Source organism: Gobio gobio, assembly GCF_949357685.1.
Source record: "Gobio gobio genome assembly, chromosome: 24".
In the NCBI taxonomy this organism is placed as follows: domain Eukaryota; kingdom Metazoa; phylum Chordata; class Actinopteri; order Cypriniformes; family Gobionidae; genus Gobio; species Gobio gobio.
In genome coordinates this window covers 18,836,061-18,848,753 of record NC_137120.1, presented here as the reverse complement: position 1 = coordinate 18,848,753, position 12,693 = coordinate 18,836,061, and the positions used below count along the sequence as shown (strand labels likewise).

The 12,693-nt window shown below is 36.8% G+C and overlaps 1 protein-coding gene across 2 annotated transcripts in view; it reads left to right on the top strand.

Annotated features, from left to right (window-relative positions):
• wwtr1 (WW domain containing transcription regulator 1) overlaps positions 1–8,948 on the top strand; it is a 70,730-nt gene extending 61,782 nt beyond the window's left edge. The window contains exons 3-6 of one of the 2 annotated variants that reach the window (XM_079808347.1): positions 1,006–1,229; positions 4,510–4,634; positions 4,780–4,892; positions 5,852–8,948. In XM_079808347.1, the coding sequence (XP_079664473.1) occupies positions 1,006–1,229; positions 4,510–4,634; positions 4,780–4,892; positions 5,852–6,033 (644 nt within the window). In that variant the 3' untranslated portion in view covers positions 6,034–8,948. The remainder of the gene's footprint in view (positions 1–1,005; positions 1,230–4,509; positions 4,635–4,779; positions 4,893–5,851) is intronic. The other variant, XM_079808348.1, reaches the window with a different exon arrangement.
• Positions 8,949–12,693: the final 3,745 nt, after the last annotated feature.

Genomic DNA, 12,693 nt, shown 5'->3' with positions numbered 1-12,693 from the left:
TTTTGCTCAGTGTGCATTAGGGGTGTAACGGTTCTCGGTAAAATATCGAACCGTACCGTTCTCCACCCACGGTTCAGCACGCACTTGCACTGTGGTGTATCTCAAATCTGACCACGCATCTATAATATGGTTTGTTGAAAATAACAACGCATAAAACAGACAGTGTTAGGTTAATGTATGTTTCTGTCGATGGATACACATTCTGGCTTCCCAATACATTACAACAACAGCGATGATCAAAAAGCGTGGACAAAACAGTCACTCTTGTATGCGAGTGGCGTTTACTCGAACATGACTCTGTCATCACCGGGTGTTGATAGCGTGCAAGCACAGGTGTGTGTGTGTGTGCGCACATCTGAGGCCACGCACACGGCGCATTGCAGATTGCGTTCTCTTTCAAGTCTTGCGCTTTAACAGGCAAATTCACTCAAAAATTATGTCAACATGTCCGTCTTGCCAAGTATCCTACTGAACACAGTAGGAACAATCGAGAAAGACATGTGTAGTATGTACTGGATATGTGCATTATGTCTTAAAGGGAAAGAAGTATTTTCCTGCTGTCTGTGTTTTTAATGTTAATCAAACAACAAATGACAAAGAAATCACTCACTGCTCTTGACTGAATAGCTTTTGTAACTTCAATAATGATTGATCTTTATTTAATTTATACAGTGAAGATTATAATAGGCAATGTTATTTTATATTTTATTTACTTTATTCAGTTTCTGTATCTGAAATCTACTGTTAGATACCTGAAAAACCTGAAAAGCTCTGTTTATTTTATATGCATCTTTGCTCTATTGTATGTATTTGTGTTGTTGCTTGTAGTTTGATTGATTTTTATTTGACAGTTGAATATAGCTAATAACTAATTTCCCTGCACATAGCACATACCGAACCGAACCGAAACCGTGACCCTAAAACCGTGATAAAAACCGAACCATGACTAAATTGAAGTGTGCATCAGATGATCAGTGAAGTGTGTTTGTTGTGTGTTTGTCGCAGTGCTCAGCCAGCAGGCCCATCAGCAGCACCTGCAGCAGCAGCAGCAGCAGGTTCCGGTTCCGGTGCAGGTTCAGGTTCAGAGCTCCCAGCAGCAGAGCTCTCAGCCTATGATGAACATGAGCAGCCCCATGAGCGCCCAGCAGCACCAGCAGAAAATGAGGCTCCAGCGCATCCAGATGGAGCGAGAGCGCATCCAGAGGAGACAGGAGGAGCTCCTGAGACAGGTGAGTGTCTGCTGGAGAAGGAATTACTTTATTTCAGTTACTGACTTAAATCCAGTATTATCAATTTGCCTGTACAAGTCATTTCAACTTAAATTATATTAAACTGACTTAAAAATCAAATTGTATAACTTATAAAAAAGTTGAAATTGCTTAAATTATTTTGATAAGATAGTCATTTAAAAACATATGTTGCCATGACTTGTTTTTTAAAGCGTATAAGAAGTGCTTTTTCCAAATGGGTGACATGGGGTATGAAATATGACATACAACACAAGACCCTTTTCTTAGAAAAAGCCTAGAAAAAGGCTGGAAAGCTCTGATGTGAACTTTGATGCCCCCTACTGGTACACAAGCTTAGGCCGCCCTCAGCAGGCCACATAAATCAAGCTCAGGTTTATAGGAATGATTCAAACGAGAACGCCTCAGTAAAGCAGCAGACAGACCTCACGCAGCATGTGTTTACATTAAACATCTCTGACTCTATTAACTCAGTTTGGGTTGATGCACATGTTTTTTGTGTGTGTGAGAACACATACTGTTTTCATATGTTTGTGGACTAAGACTGAAAAAAAGAACACCTTAAAAAAAGATGAGTCAGGCTTTGGTTTCTGGTACTGGACGTCTTCCACAGTTTTCTGCTGGACTGGATTCTTGCAGCTGTTTTTGTGAAAGCACTCCACCCTGAATCTCATGCCGAGAGACGCTCATCTATATATAAACAGCTTGAGCTGCTCTGACCAGTGCATTTAAAAGCAGAAATGTGAAGCTCATCGTTTTATAAAAGCATTTACATTAATTCTTCAGATAAAACTCATTGTAACATCTAAATTATTTGAGCTTTAAAGCTGTTTAAATCCTTTTTACAGTAATCTTAAGGGTTTAGCTGTTATGTCGTCGTGGCAATAAAGTTATACATTTGGATATAACTCATGGTAAAGTCATGGTAAAAATCATGGTAACAATATTTTATTGGCATGACAACTGTATGCCTGAAGCTTTTGCTTAGTTTTGTACAATAAATAATTGTGTGTGCAAAAATAAATAACATTATAGAGCAAAATAAGTATACATATTTATTTTTTTAATTATTTTAAAAAAATTTGGTACTTCCACAAACAAAAATGGGAAATGTTGCCTTTGCTAAAATAAACGAAATAAAATAATTATTTACATTTATTAAATTGCAACTTGCAAAATGTGAGTGAGCGAGTGAGCGCCTGTGAGTGTGTGTGAACAAGTGTGTATGTGTGTTCAAATAAAATTGCTAGTAGGATGTATTGATACAATACCTATTATTGTATTTTATATTTTCATATAATTTTTTTTCATTTGAATATGAAAATATTAAAGACATAATAACTCCCCAGTATAGCTACTAACACAAAGCGCCACTAGAATAGTAATAAGTCTCAAGATAATAAAGCACATATTCTGTAGATATTATCTTTAACAACTGCTATTTTATTTAGATTTAACTAGTTTTAATTGATATTTGAGTGTTGAATGAATTATAATGAATTTACAGTGCATCCGGAAAGTATTCACAGCGCTTCACTTTTTCCACATTTTACATTTCACATTATGTTACAGCCTTATTCCAAAATTGATTAAATTCATAAATTCAAAATTTTTCTACAAACAATACCCCATAGTGACAACGTGAAAGAAGTTTGTTTGAAATCTTTGCAAATGTATTACAAATAAAAAAAATCACGTACACAAATATTCACATCCTTGGCTCAATACTTTGTTGAAGCACCTTTGGCACAAATTTGGGCAGTTTCTCCCATTCTTTGCAGGACCATCAGGTTGGATGGGGAGCGTCGGTGCACAGCCATTTTCAGATCTCTCCAGAGATGTTCAATCGGGTTCAAGTCTGGGCTCTGGCTGGTCCACTCAAGGACATTCACTGAGTTGTCCCGTAGCCACTTCTTTGTTATCTTGGCTGTGTGCTTAGGGTCATTGTCCTGTTGGAAGATTAACCTTAACCTTTTCTGAGGTCCAGAGCACTCTGGAGCAGGTTTTCATCAAGGATGTCTCCGTACATTGCTGCATTCATCTTTCCCTCGATCCTGACTAATCTCCCAGTTCCTGCTGCTGGAAACATCCCCACAGCATGATGCTGCCACCACCATGCTTCACTGTAGGGGATGGTATTGGCCAGGTGATGAGCGATGCCTAGTTTCCTCCAGACATGATGCTTGCCATTCAGGCCAAAGAGTTCAATCTTTGTTTCATCAGACCAGAGAATTTTGTTTTTCCTGGTCTGAGAGTCCCTCAGGTGCTTTTTGGCAAACTCCAGGCAGGCTGTCGTGTGCCGTCTGGCCACTCTATGATACAGACCTGATTGGTGGAGTGCTGCAGAGATGGTTGTTCTTCTGGAAGGTTCTCCTCTCTCCACAGAGAAACGCTGGAGCTCTGTCAGAGTGACCATTGGGTTCTTGGTCCCCTCCCTGACTAAGGCCCTTCTCCCCCGATCGCTCAGTTTGGCCGGGGGGTCAGCTCTAGGAAGAGTCCTGGTGGTTCCAAACTTCTTCCATTTACAGATGATGGAGGCCACTGTGCTCATTGGGACCTTCAGTGCTGCAGAATTTTTTCTGTATCCTTCCCCAGATCTGTGCCTCAATACAATCCTGTCTCAGAGGCCTACAGACAATTCTGTTAACTGTGGGACCTTATATAGACAGGTGTTTGCCTTTCCAAATAATGTCCAATCAACTGAATTTACCACAGGTGGAATCCAATCAAATTGTAGAAACATCTCAAGGATGCACCTTAGCTCAATTTTGAGTGTCATGGCAAAGGCTGTGAATACTTATGTACATGTGAATTTTTTTTTTTTTTACATGTATTTTTTTTTATACATTTGCAAAGATTTCAAACAAGCTTCTTTCACTTTGTCATTATAGGGTGTATTTTGTAGAATTTAGGAAAAAATATATAAATTTAATCAATTTTGGAATAAGGCTTTAACATAACAAAATGTGGAAAAAGTGAAGCACTGTGAATACTTTCCGGATGCACCGTATAATCAACAATTCTCATTTATGTTCCTGACAGTCACACCAGCACTAATAACTGGAAATACAATGTATATATAGTTTATTATAATACTACCAGTAAACCAGTATTATGAACACAGATTGGCAGGTTTATTTAAACAAAATCATGTAAATGTTAGTTCTGCCTCTGTGTTTCAGTTCCTCATGTTAATGTTTAACAGGGTAAATGAAAGCAGCTGTGTGAATCCGGTCAGGTTACAGTGTTTCTGTTTCTCCAGGAGGTGGCGCTCCGACAACTGCCCATGGACTCTGATAATATGGCACCTGTGGCACCAGCCATCAGCTCTCCAGCCATGACGCAGGGCAACATGCCCAACAACAGCTCAGATCCCTTCCTCAACAGGCAGGTGTCCTCTTTACCTCTCAAAGCTCTCTATTTAATGTTAAAATGAATTTGACTTGGTCCAGATATCACAGATATCTGATTGTGCGACAGCATTGAAGATGTGAAGCTGTGTTAAAGTGTGTGTGTGTGTGTGTGTGTGCAGTGGGCCGTATCACTCACGAGAGCAAAGCACGGACAGTGGACTCGGACTAGGCTGCTACAGCATCCCCACCACTCCTGAGGACTTCCTGAACAACATGGAGGAGATGGACACAGGTGACGCCACAACATAAAAACAGAACTCAGATAAAAAACATTATGTAACGTGATTACATCCCATTGCTAAATATCTGATTGGATTTTGCACTACATTATGACATTATTTTCATGACAACTATCACATCGTCACCTGATCTAATTTGTTATTACTATTTTTTTCTCATTATTGCAAATTATGATTTTCATTAGATTCTCATTGTTTCATTCAGTATATTTTTTATTTATATCAGTTTGTGTTAAAGGCAGTACAACCCTTGTTAAAATTGCATTTTAAAGTACATTTTAAATTGTAGAAGAAGAAGAAGTACATGTATTTTGATGTGTTGGTTGATGTGTAAAACACACGTAAGTTAAAAACTGCAGTATGTTATTCGACATTTAAAGTTGAAATAATTTAAATGTAACTAATGCTACTTCATTATTACAAATGTGTAATTACAAATATACTTAATGCAGGTTTTAACTCTTTACCACACCATTGTTTTTGAAAAAAGTAGCCAGCCTTTTTGGTAATTTTTACGAAATTTTCATGAAAGAATGTTTTTTTGTATGACCTGAATATGCTAAACAAAAAAAGCAAAATTTAAGCACTGTGCGTTGTTTTTCAATCCCAGTGTCGTGTATAAACCCATCATCTCTACTTTCAGCTATATTTTACTTTTGATTATGGGCCGAAATATGACCTGCCAGATTTTACAAATTACACGCACGGCTATAAAGTTCCAGTTTGTTTATATCTCTCTAGGATTTATTTAAAAAATAAACAACTAAATCAAATAAAGATATATAACATGTTTAACCTTCCTGATGGCAATGATAGCACATGTGCCTAATTTTGCAGACTCTTGCACAATTCAGTGGGTGAACATTGGTATTGTCAGGTAATTTTATAAACTTTTAAAGGGTGTGAAGGGTAATAATAATTCCTCACTAAGCTCCCGTCTTCCTGTCTGCAGGTGAGAACATGGTGCCTGTCAGTATGAATGTTCCCCAGCAGAGCCGTTTCCCAGACTTCCTGGACTCCATGCCGGGCACCAACGTGGACTTGGGCACCCTGGAGGGCGCCGACCTCATGCCCATCCTCAATGACGTGGAGTCGGTTCTGAACAAGAGCGAACCCTTCCTCACCTGGCTCTAGACTCGCACGCCAGACTAAAGACTGTTTTATATAAATATAGATATTATATTATATATTCAATCAGCCTCTTCCTTTAGTTTCACTTGTTAGGTGTCAAAAATCACCGCGAGTCTAAGAACAATACCAAAGTGTTTAGCCTGCGAACAAATAAGCGAGCATGTGTCAATCAAAGCATTAGAGGAAGACAAACGTGTTTGTTTTGTAACTGATGTTGGGTAGATTTGATTATGACTGTGTTTGTGTTCAGAATGGTCACATTGAGAGTGGAAACGCCTGAATAGTGTCGTGTAAGTGAGTTGGGCTCTCTGATCATGTTTAACAGGCGCAGTGTGTTTGTACATTTAACCTAGAGAGAGAGAGAGTCGGGGTGAATCTCACGAAACTCGTCAAGAACTCATGCAGTCTTACTTGCCACAGAAAAAAATGCAATTACGAGTTTATAGCTCACAATTCAGACTTTTTTCTCAGAATTCTGCATGTGTATGCGTTCAGTTCAGGTGACTAAGGGGCCGTTTACACGACTATTTTCTATTATTTTTACAACAACAGCGTTTTGTGGGCCTGAAAAAGCAAACTTTTGAAAATAGGGTTTAAAGTTTTTGAAAACGATACATTATTGTCTCGGTGTAAAATACAAAAACGTGAATTTGTGATAATGGTGACATCATGTGTATCACGTGTTCAGTCTATAAACGCGTAGAATTTCTTTATAAAGTGGCATCACCATCTACTGGCCTGACATGAATAATACAGCGTTTTTAGTTATTTTCGCGGATCCGTGTGAACGATGATCGTTTTGACAATGTACGCGAAAAATGGAAAGGAAAAATCTAAAATTTTTAGTACATCATTGTTGTGTAAACATACCCTAAAGTAAAATAAAAAAAAACTGAATTGCAGAAATGAAAAATTCAGAGAAAAGTCACATTTTCAAGATTTAAACTCGCAATTCTGACACTTTTTATATTTTAAAAATTTGAATTTGTGAAAAAAATTGACGTCATGCGTATCACATGTTTAGTCTATAGGCGTGTAGTTTCTTTACAATGTGGCATCGCCATCTACTGGCCTGACATGAATAATACAGCCTTTTAGTCGTTTTCGCGGATCCGTGTGAACAGGGATCATTTTAACAATGTACACGAAAAATTTTAAGAAAAAATCGTACATTTTTAGAACATCGTTGTTTTGTAAACATACCCTGAAATAAAAATTTTAAAACCTGAATTGCCAAAATGAGAATTCAGAGAGAAGTCACAATTTCAAGATATAAACTCGCAATTCTGATATAGACACTTTTTATATTTTTATTCCTTAGCAGAAATAAGAACATGTCTGGATCAAGAATACGAAATAAGAAGTACATTCTTAAAGGAGCCAATGTCCAGGACCATTAGGAATTTTTGAATAATAATAAAGCACGTTTGCATCCCAAATACTAATTCGAATCTCACTGAGAATGAGAATTACAATCAAACTCGAGAGTAAAAAATTTATAATGTGAAATTGCCATAGTTTTATTGGCATAAATTAATGTATTTAGGTTGATTGAGGGAAGTTAAATAATGAAAAAAACTTGCTGATTTAGATGCTTCAAAAATCATAATGGCCCTTAAGTTTTCATGAGATTCACCCAGCTTTAATGATTCACATTTTGCCAAATCGGTAGCAGCAGTGTGCCTGTCGAAGCTTTACATTGTGAATTTATATCCAACGAGTAACTATTTCAGACGTGTTTTACTTTTATTCCAGTTTAGCTATTGTGTGAAGCTCACGAAGCTCATGTAGACAAGCGTTTCATATCATATATGTTTTTATGTACTGCTACAGTATTCCTATTTTCTATTCTGTGCTCTTGACATCTGGTGCATTTAATTAGATTGCAGTTTAGTATTTATCAAGAGCTACTGTATGAACTTCTTTTTAAATAGTTTTTAGGATTTTTTTCCTTTTTTCAGGAAATTAAAAATTTTGAAGCACTACAAATACGCCAAGGATTCAGCAATGCTAGTCTAGTCCCACAATATCTTCAGGGAATATCCACATTAAGTATTTTCTGATAATTTTGCCTTCATTCGAATGATCATTGTGGCCGACACTTTTTTTTATTTTTTATTGATTTTATAACCCTGGCTACAATCCAGTTCAATATATAAACATATAAATGTGTTTTTTTTTTTTTTCTACACAGGTCTAATTTTTGTATTGCATGTTTGATCTGTTTGATATTCATAGCATCGGGGGTGTGTAGACCCACCTCACATTCATTTCTTTATTGTGTATGGTTACTTTATAGATGGGTTATGAATTGAGGAGTGTGTTGGATTTGTGGATTGTGCAGATGGTTGGGTGGAGGGGTGATTTTTAGTAACTGTAGGTCAAACTGAGCTCATGACGTCCTTTATAAGGACCGAACGGTTAAGTACCGGGTCAGAAAGAGCCGTTACGAGCTGTTCTCGAATCCCGAGTGACCTTGAGAATCATTCAGAGGTTGGTTTCTTCAGTTTTGGACAAGTAAGGACGAGATCTGGTGGTCTTGAGTGGCCAGTTCTGCAGGAGGGACCTTTTAAAGATATAACTATTTTCTATGATATAAACTGCTTTTCCAAAACCTGAATCATGCGATTTCCCACAGAGTTGAATATGAGGCTTCAGTTGTGGTTGGGAACAGATTTTTTTGGTTGTGTTATGGGATGAACTGAAATCTGGTGAGTGTTGATTCTAGAGTTATGTAGCGCTCAACACTTAAGCATGCAGTAGGTTTTGTAAGAGCGTTGGTCAGAAAACAAACAGTGTACCACAGAAATATGATCGCGGTGTACTGTACGTGAGAAATGTGGTTGTAACCTCTAAGAAATCTCTCAATTTGTCAGTAAAATCGAAAAGGAAAATAATAAAATGGTTGTATTAGCATGGATGTATTGCTGTGTTTTTTCTTTAATCAGTTAATTGTCTTTGACTTTACCAGCCAGTGTGATAAAAAAAAAAAAACTTTGGGGTTGAACAATTTATTAGCAATTTTCAGTGCTCTTAATTGTATTGTATGTGCCATACACTAATTCAAGTATTTTAAGAAAAAACTGTACTTGCAGATAATGTAATATTAATGAAATAAAAAGCCACTTAAGTGCACTTAAAGCAGGGGTTTTCAAACTTTATGATGCCAAGGACCCCCAAATATGATGAACCTTTTATGAGGGACCCCCTTCCTAAAATCCATCAATATATTTTTTATGCATGAAAAAAAAAAAAAAACATTTAAACTGTTAGATTAATAGTAAGTGAGACCTTATAAATACAGCATTGTTTCCAAACTTAAATTGGTTATACTTAATGTTGGATGTATAAACCTTAAATTATTTGTATAAGCAACTTTCACAAATGTATGCGCCTTGCATACATTTGTGAAAGTTGCTTATACAAATAATTTATTGCATACTGTTTGCTTGCATACTGCGTTAAGAATACTGCCTTACAACCCCAGTGAGCGAGATAAAATGAACTATAGTGAGAGAAACTCACTAGAAATATACAAAGCAAACATATACAATTCTGGAAAGTATGTACATGGCAAGAAAGGAGAGAGACATTTAGAAATGTTCGGTAGACTTTATCCATTTTTGCATTGTCTTTTTATTCTCTGAAATTTTCTAGGGACCCCTTGAACCTTCTGGAGGACCCCAGTGTGAAAACCCCTGACTTAAAGTACAGTTTGATGTTATCAATTGCACTTAATAGTCAAATGAAAAGTTTTACTTTAAAGTGCATTTTAAATACTTTTAATAATATTGTCATGCTTTAAAGAAGTACACATATTTTGGTGTTGACATACTAAAGCACATGTAAACTATTTGATTAGGATTTTTAACTGTAGTCTGCTCTTGAACTATTTTAAATGTACTAAACTGCAATTTCGTCATTACAAATGTGTAATAACAAATATACTTAATACAAGTATATTAAAGGCACAGTATGTAAGTTTCGCCACTAGAGGTCACTTATTAGAGGTCACTCTAGAGGTCGTCACTAGAGGTCACGGGGGAAGTCGTGGCCTAATGTATAGAGAGTCGCACTTGTAACCGGAAGGTTACGGGTTTGAGTCTCAGGTTCGGCAGGAATTGTCGGTGGGGGGAGTGAATAACTAGCGCCCTCCTCCACCCTCAATACCACGACTGAGGTGAGACCCTTGAGCAAGGCACCGAACCTCCAACTGCTCCCTGGGCGCCGCAGCAATATGGCTGCCCACTGCTTCGGGTGTGTGTTCACGGTGTGTGTGTGCACTTGAATGGGTTAAATGCAGAGCATAAATTCCAAGTATGGGTCACCGTACTTGGCCACACGTCATTTCACTTTCACTTATTCAAAACGAAGGCGAAGCTTGATGACGCCGTGAATGAGCGTGGAATCATGGGAGTTGTAGTCTTGACTCATTACCTCCACAGCCGATGGAAATTAATCTGACGGACTTGGGCAGAAATCATGTTCCTGAATGAGCAAATGTATTAACGTTTTATTAACACTGCGGTGGCATGAAGCAGGATGCGTCGAAAGCCCTTGGGAATGAATGCTGATGAGAGACCTCCGAGAAACTCCATCTCTGAGCTTTTATTACATTGAGGTCACATTGAGAGTGGAAACGCCTGAATAGTGTCGTGTAAGTGAGTTGGGCTCTCTGATCATGTTTAACAGGCGCAGTGTGTTTGTACATTTAACCTAGAGAGAGAGAGAGTCGGGGTGAATCTCACGAAACTCGTCAAGAACTCATGCAGTCTTACTTGCCACAGAAAAAAATGCAATTACGAGTTTATAGCTCACAATTCAGACTTTTTTCTCAGAATTCTGCATGTGTATGCGTTCAGTTCAGGTGACTAAGGGGCCGTTTACACGACTATTTTCTATTATTTTTACAACAACAGCGTTTTGTGGGCCTGAAAAAGCAAACTTTTGAAAATAGGGTTTAAAGTTTTTGAAAACGATACATTATTGTCTCGGTGTAAAATACAAAAACGTGAATTTGTGATAATGGTGACATCATGTGTATCACGTGTTCAGTCTATAAACGCGTAGAATTTCTTTATAAAGTGGCATCACCATCTACTGGCCTGACATGAATAATACAGCGTTTTTAGTTATTTTCGCGGATCCGTGTGAACGATGATCGTTTTGACAATGTACGCGAAAAATGGAAAGGAAAAATCTAAAATTTTTAGTACATCATTGTTGTGTAAACATACCCTAAAGTAAAATAAAAAAAAACTGAATTGCAGAAATGAAAAATTCAGAGAAAAGTCACATTTTCAAGATTTAAACTCGCAATTCTGACACTTTTTATATTTTAAAAATTTGAATTTGTGAAAAAAATTGACGTCATGCGTATCACATGTTTAGTCTATAGGCGTGTAGTTTCTTTACAATGTGGCATCGCCATCTACTGGCCTGACATGAATAATACAGCCTTTTAGTCGTTTTCGCGGATCCGTGTGAACAGGGATCATTTTAACAATGTACACGAAAAATTTTAAGAAAAAATCGTACATTTTTAGAACATCGTTGTTTTGTAAACATACCCTGAAATAAAAATTTTAAAACCTGAATTGCCAAAATGAGAATTCAGAGAGAAGTCACAATTTCAAGATATAAACTCGCAATTCTGATATAGACACTTTTTATATTTTTATTCCTTAGCAGAAATAAGAACATGTCTGGATCAAGAATACGAAATAAGAAGTACATTCTTAAAGGAGCCAATGTCCAGGACCATTAGGAATTTTTGAATAATAATAAAGCACGTTTGCATCCCAAATACTAATTCGAATCTCACTGAGAATGAGAATTACAATCAAACTCGAGAGTAAAAAATTTATAATGTGAAATTGCCATAGTTTTATTGGCATAAATTAATGTATTTAGGTTGATTGAGGGAAGTTAAATAATGAAAAAAACTTGCTGATTTAGATGCTTCAAAAATCATAATGGCCCTTAAGTTTTCATGAGATTCACCCAGCTTTAATGATTCACATTTTGCCAAATCGGTAGCAGCAGTGTGCCTGTCGAAGCTTTACATTGTGAATTTATATCCAACGAGTAACTATTTCAGACGTGTTTTACTTTTATTCCAGTTTAGCTATTGTGTGAAGCTCACGAAGCTCATGTAGACAAGCGTTTCATATCATATATGTTTTTATGTACTGCTACAGTATTCCTATTTTCTATTCTGTGCTCTTGACATCTGGTGCATTTAATTAGATTGCAGTTTAGTATTTATCAAGAGCTACTGTATGAACTTCTTTTTAAATAGTTTTTAGGATTTTTTTCCTTTTTTCAGGAAATTAAAAATTTTGAAGCACTACAAATACGCCAAGGATTCAGCAATGCTAGTCTAGTCCCACAATATCTTCAGGGAATATCCACATTAAGTATTTTCTGATAATTTTGCCTTCATTCGAATGATCATTGTGGCCGACACTTTTTTTTATTTTTTATTGATTTTATAACCCTGGCTACAATCCAGTTCAATATATAAACATATAAATGTGTTTTTTTTTTTTCTACACAGGTCTAATTTTTGTATTGCATGTTTGATCTGTTTGATATTCATAGCATCAGGGGTGTGTAGACCCACCTCACATTCATTTCTTTATTGTGTATGGTTACTTTATA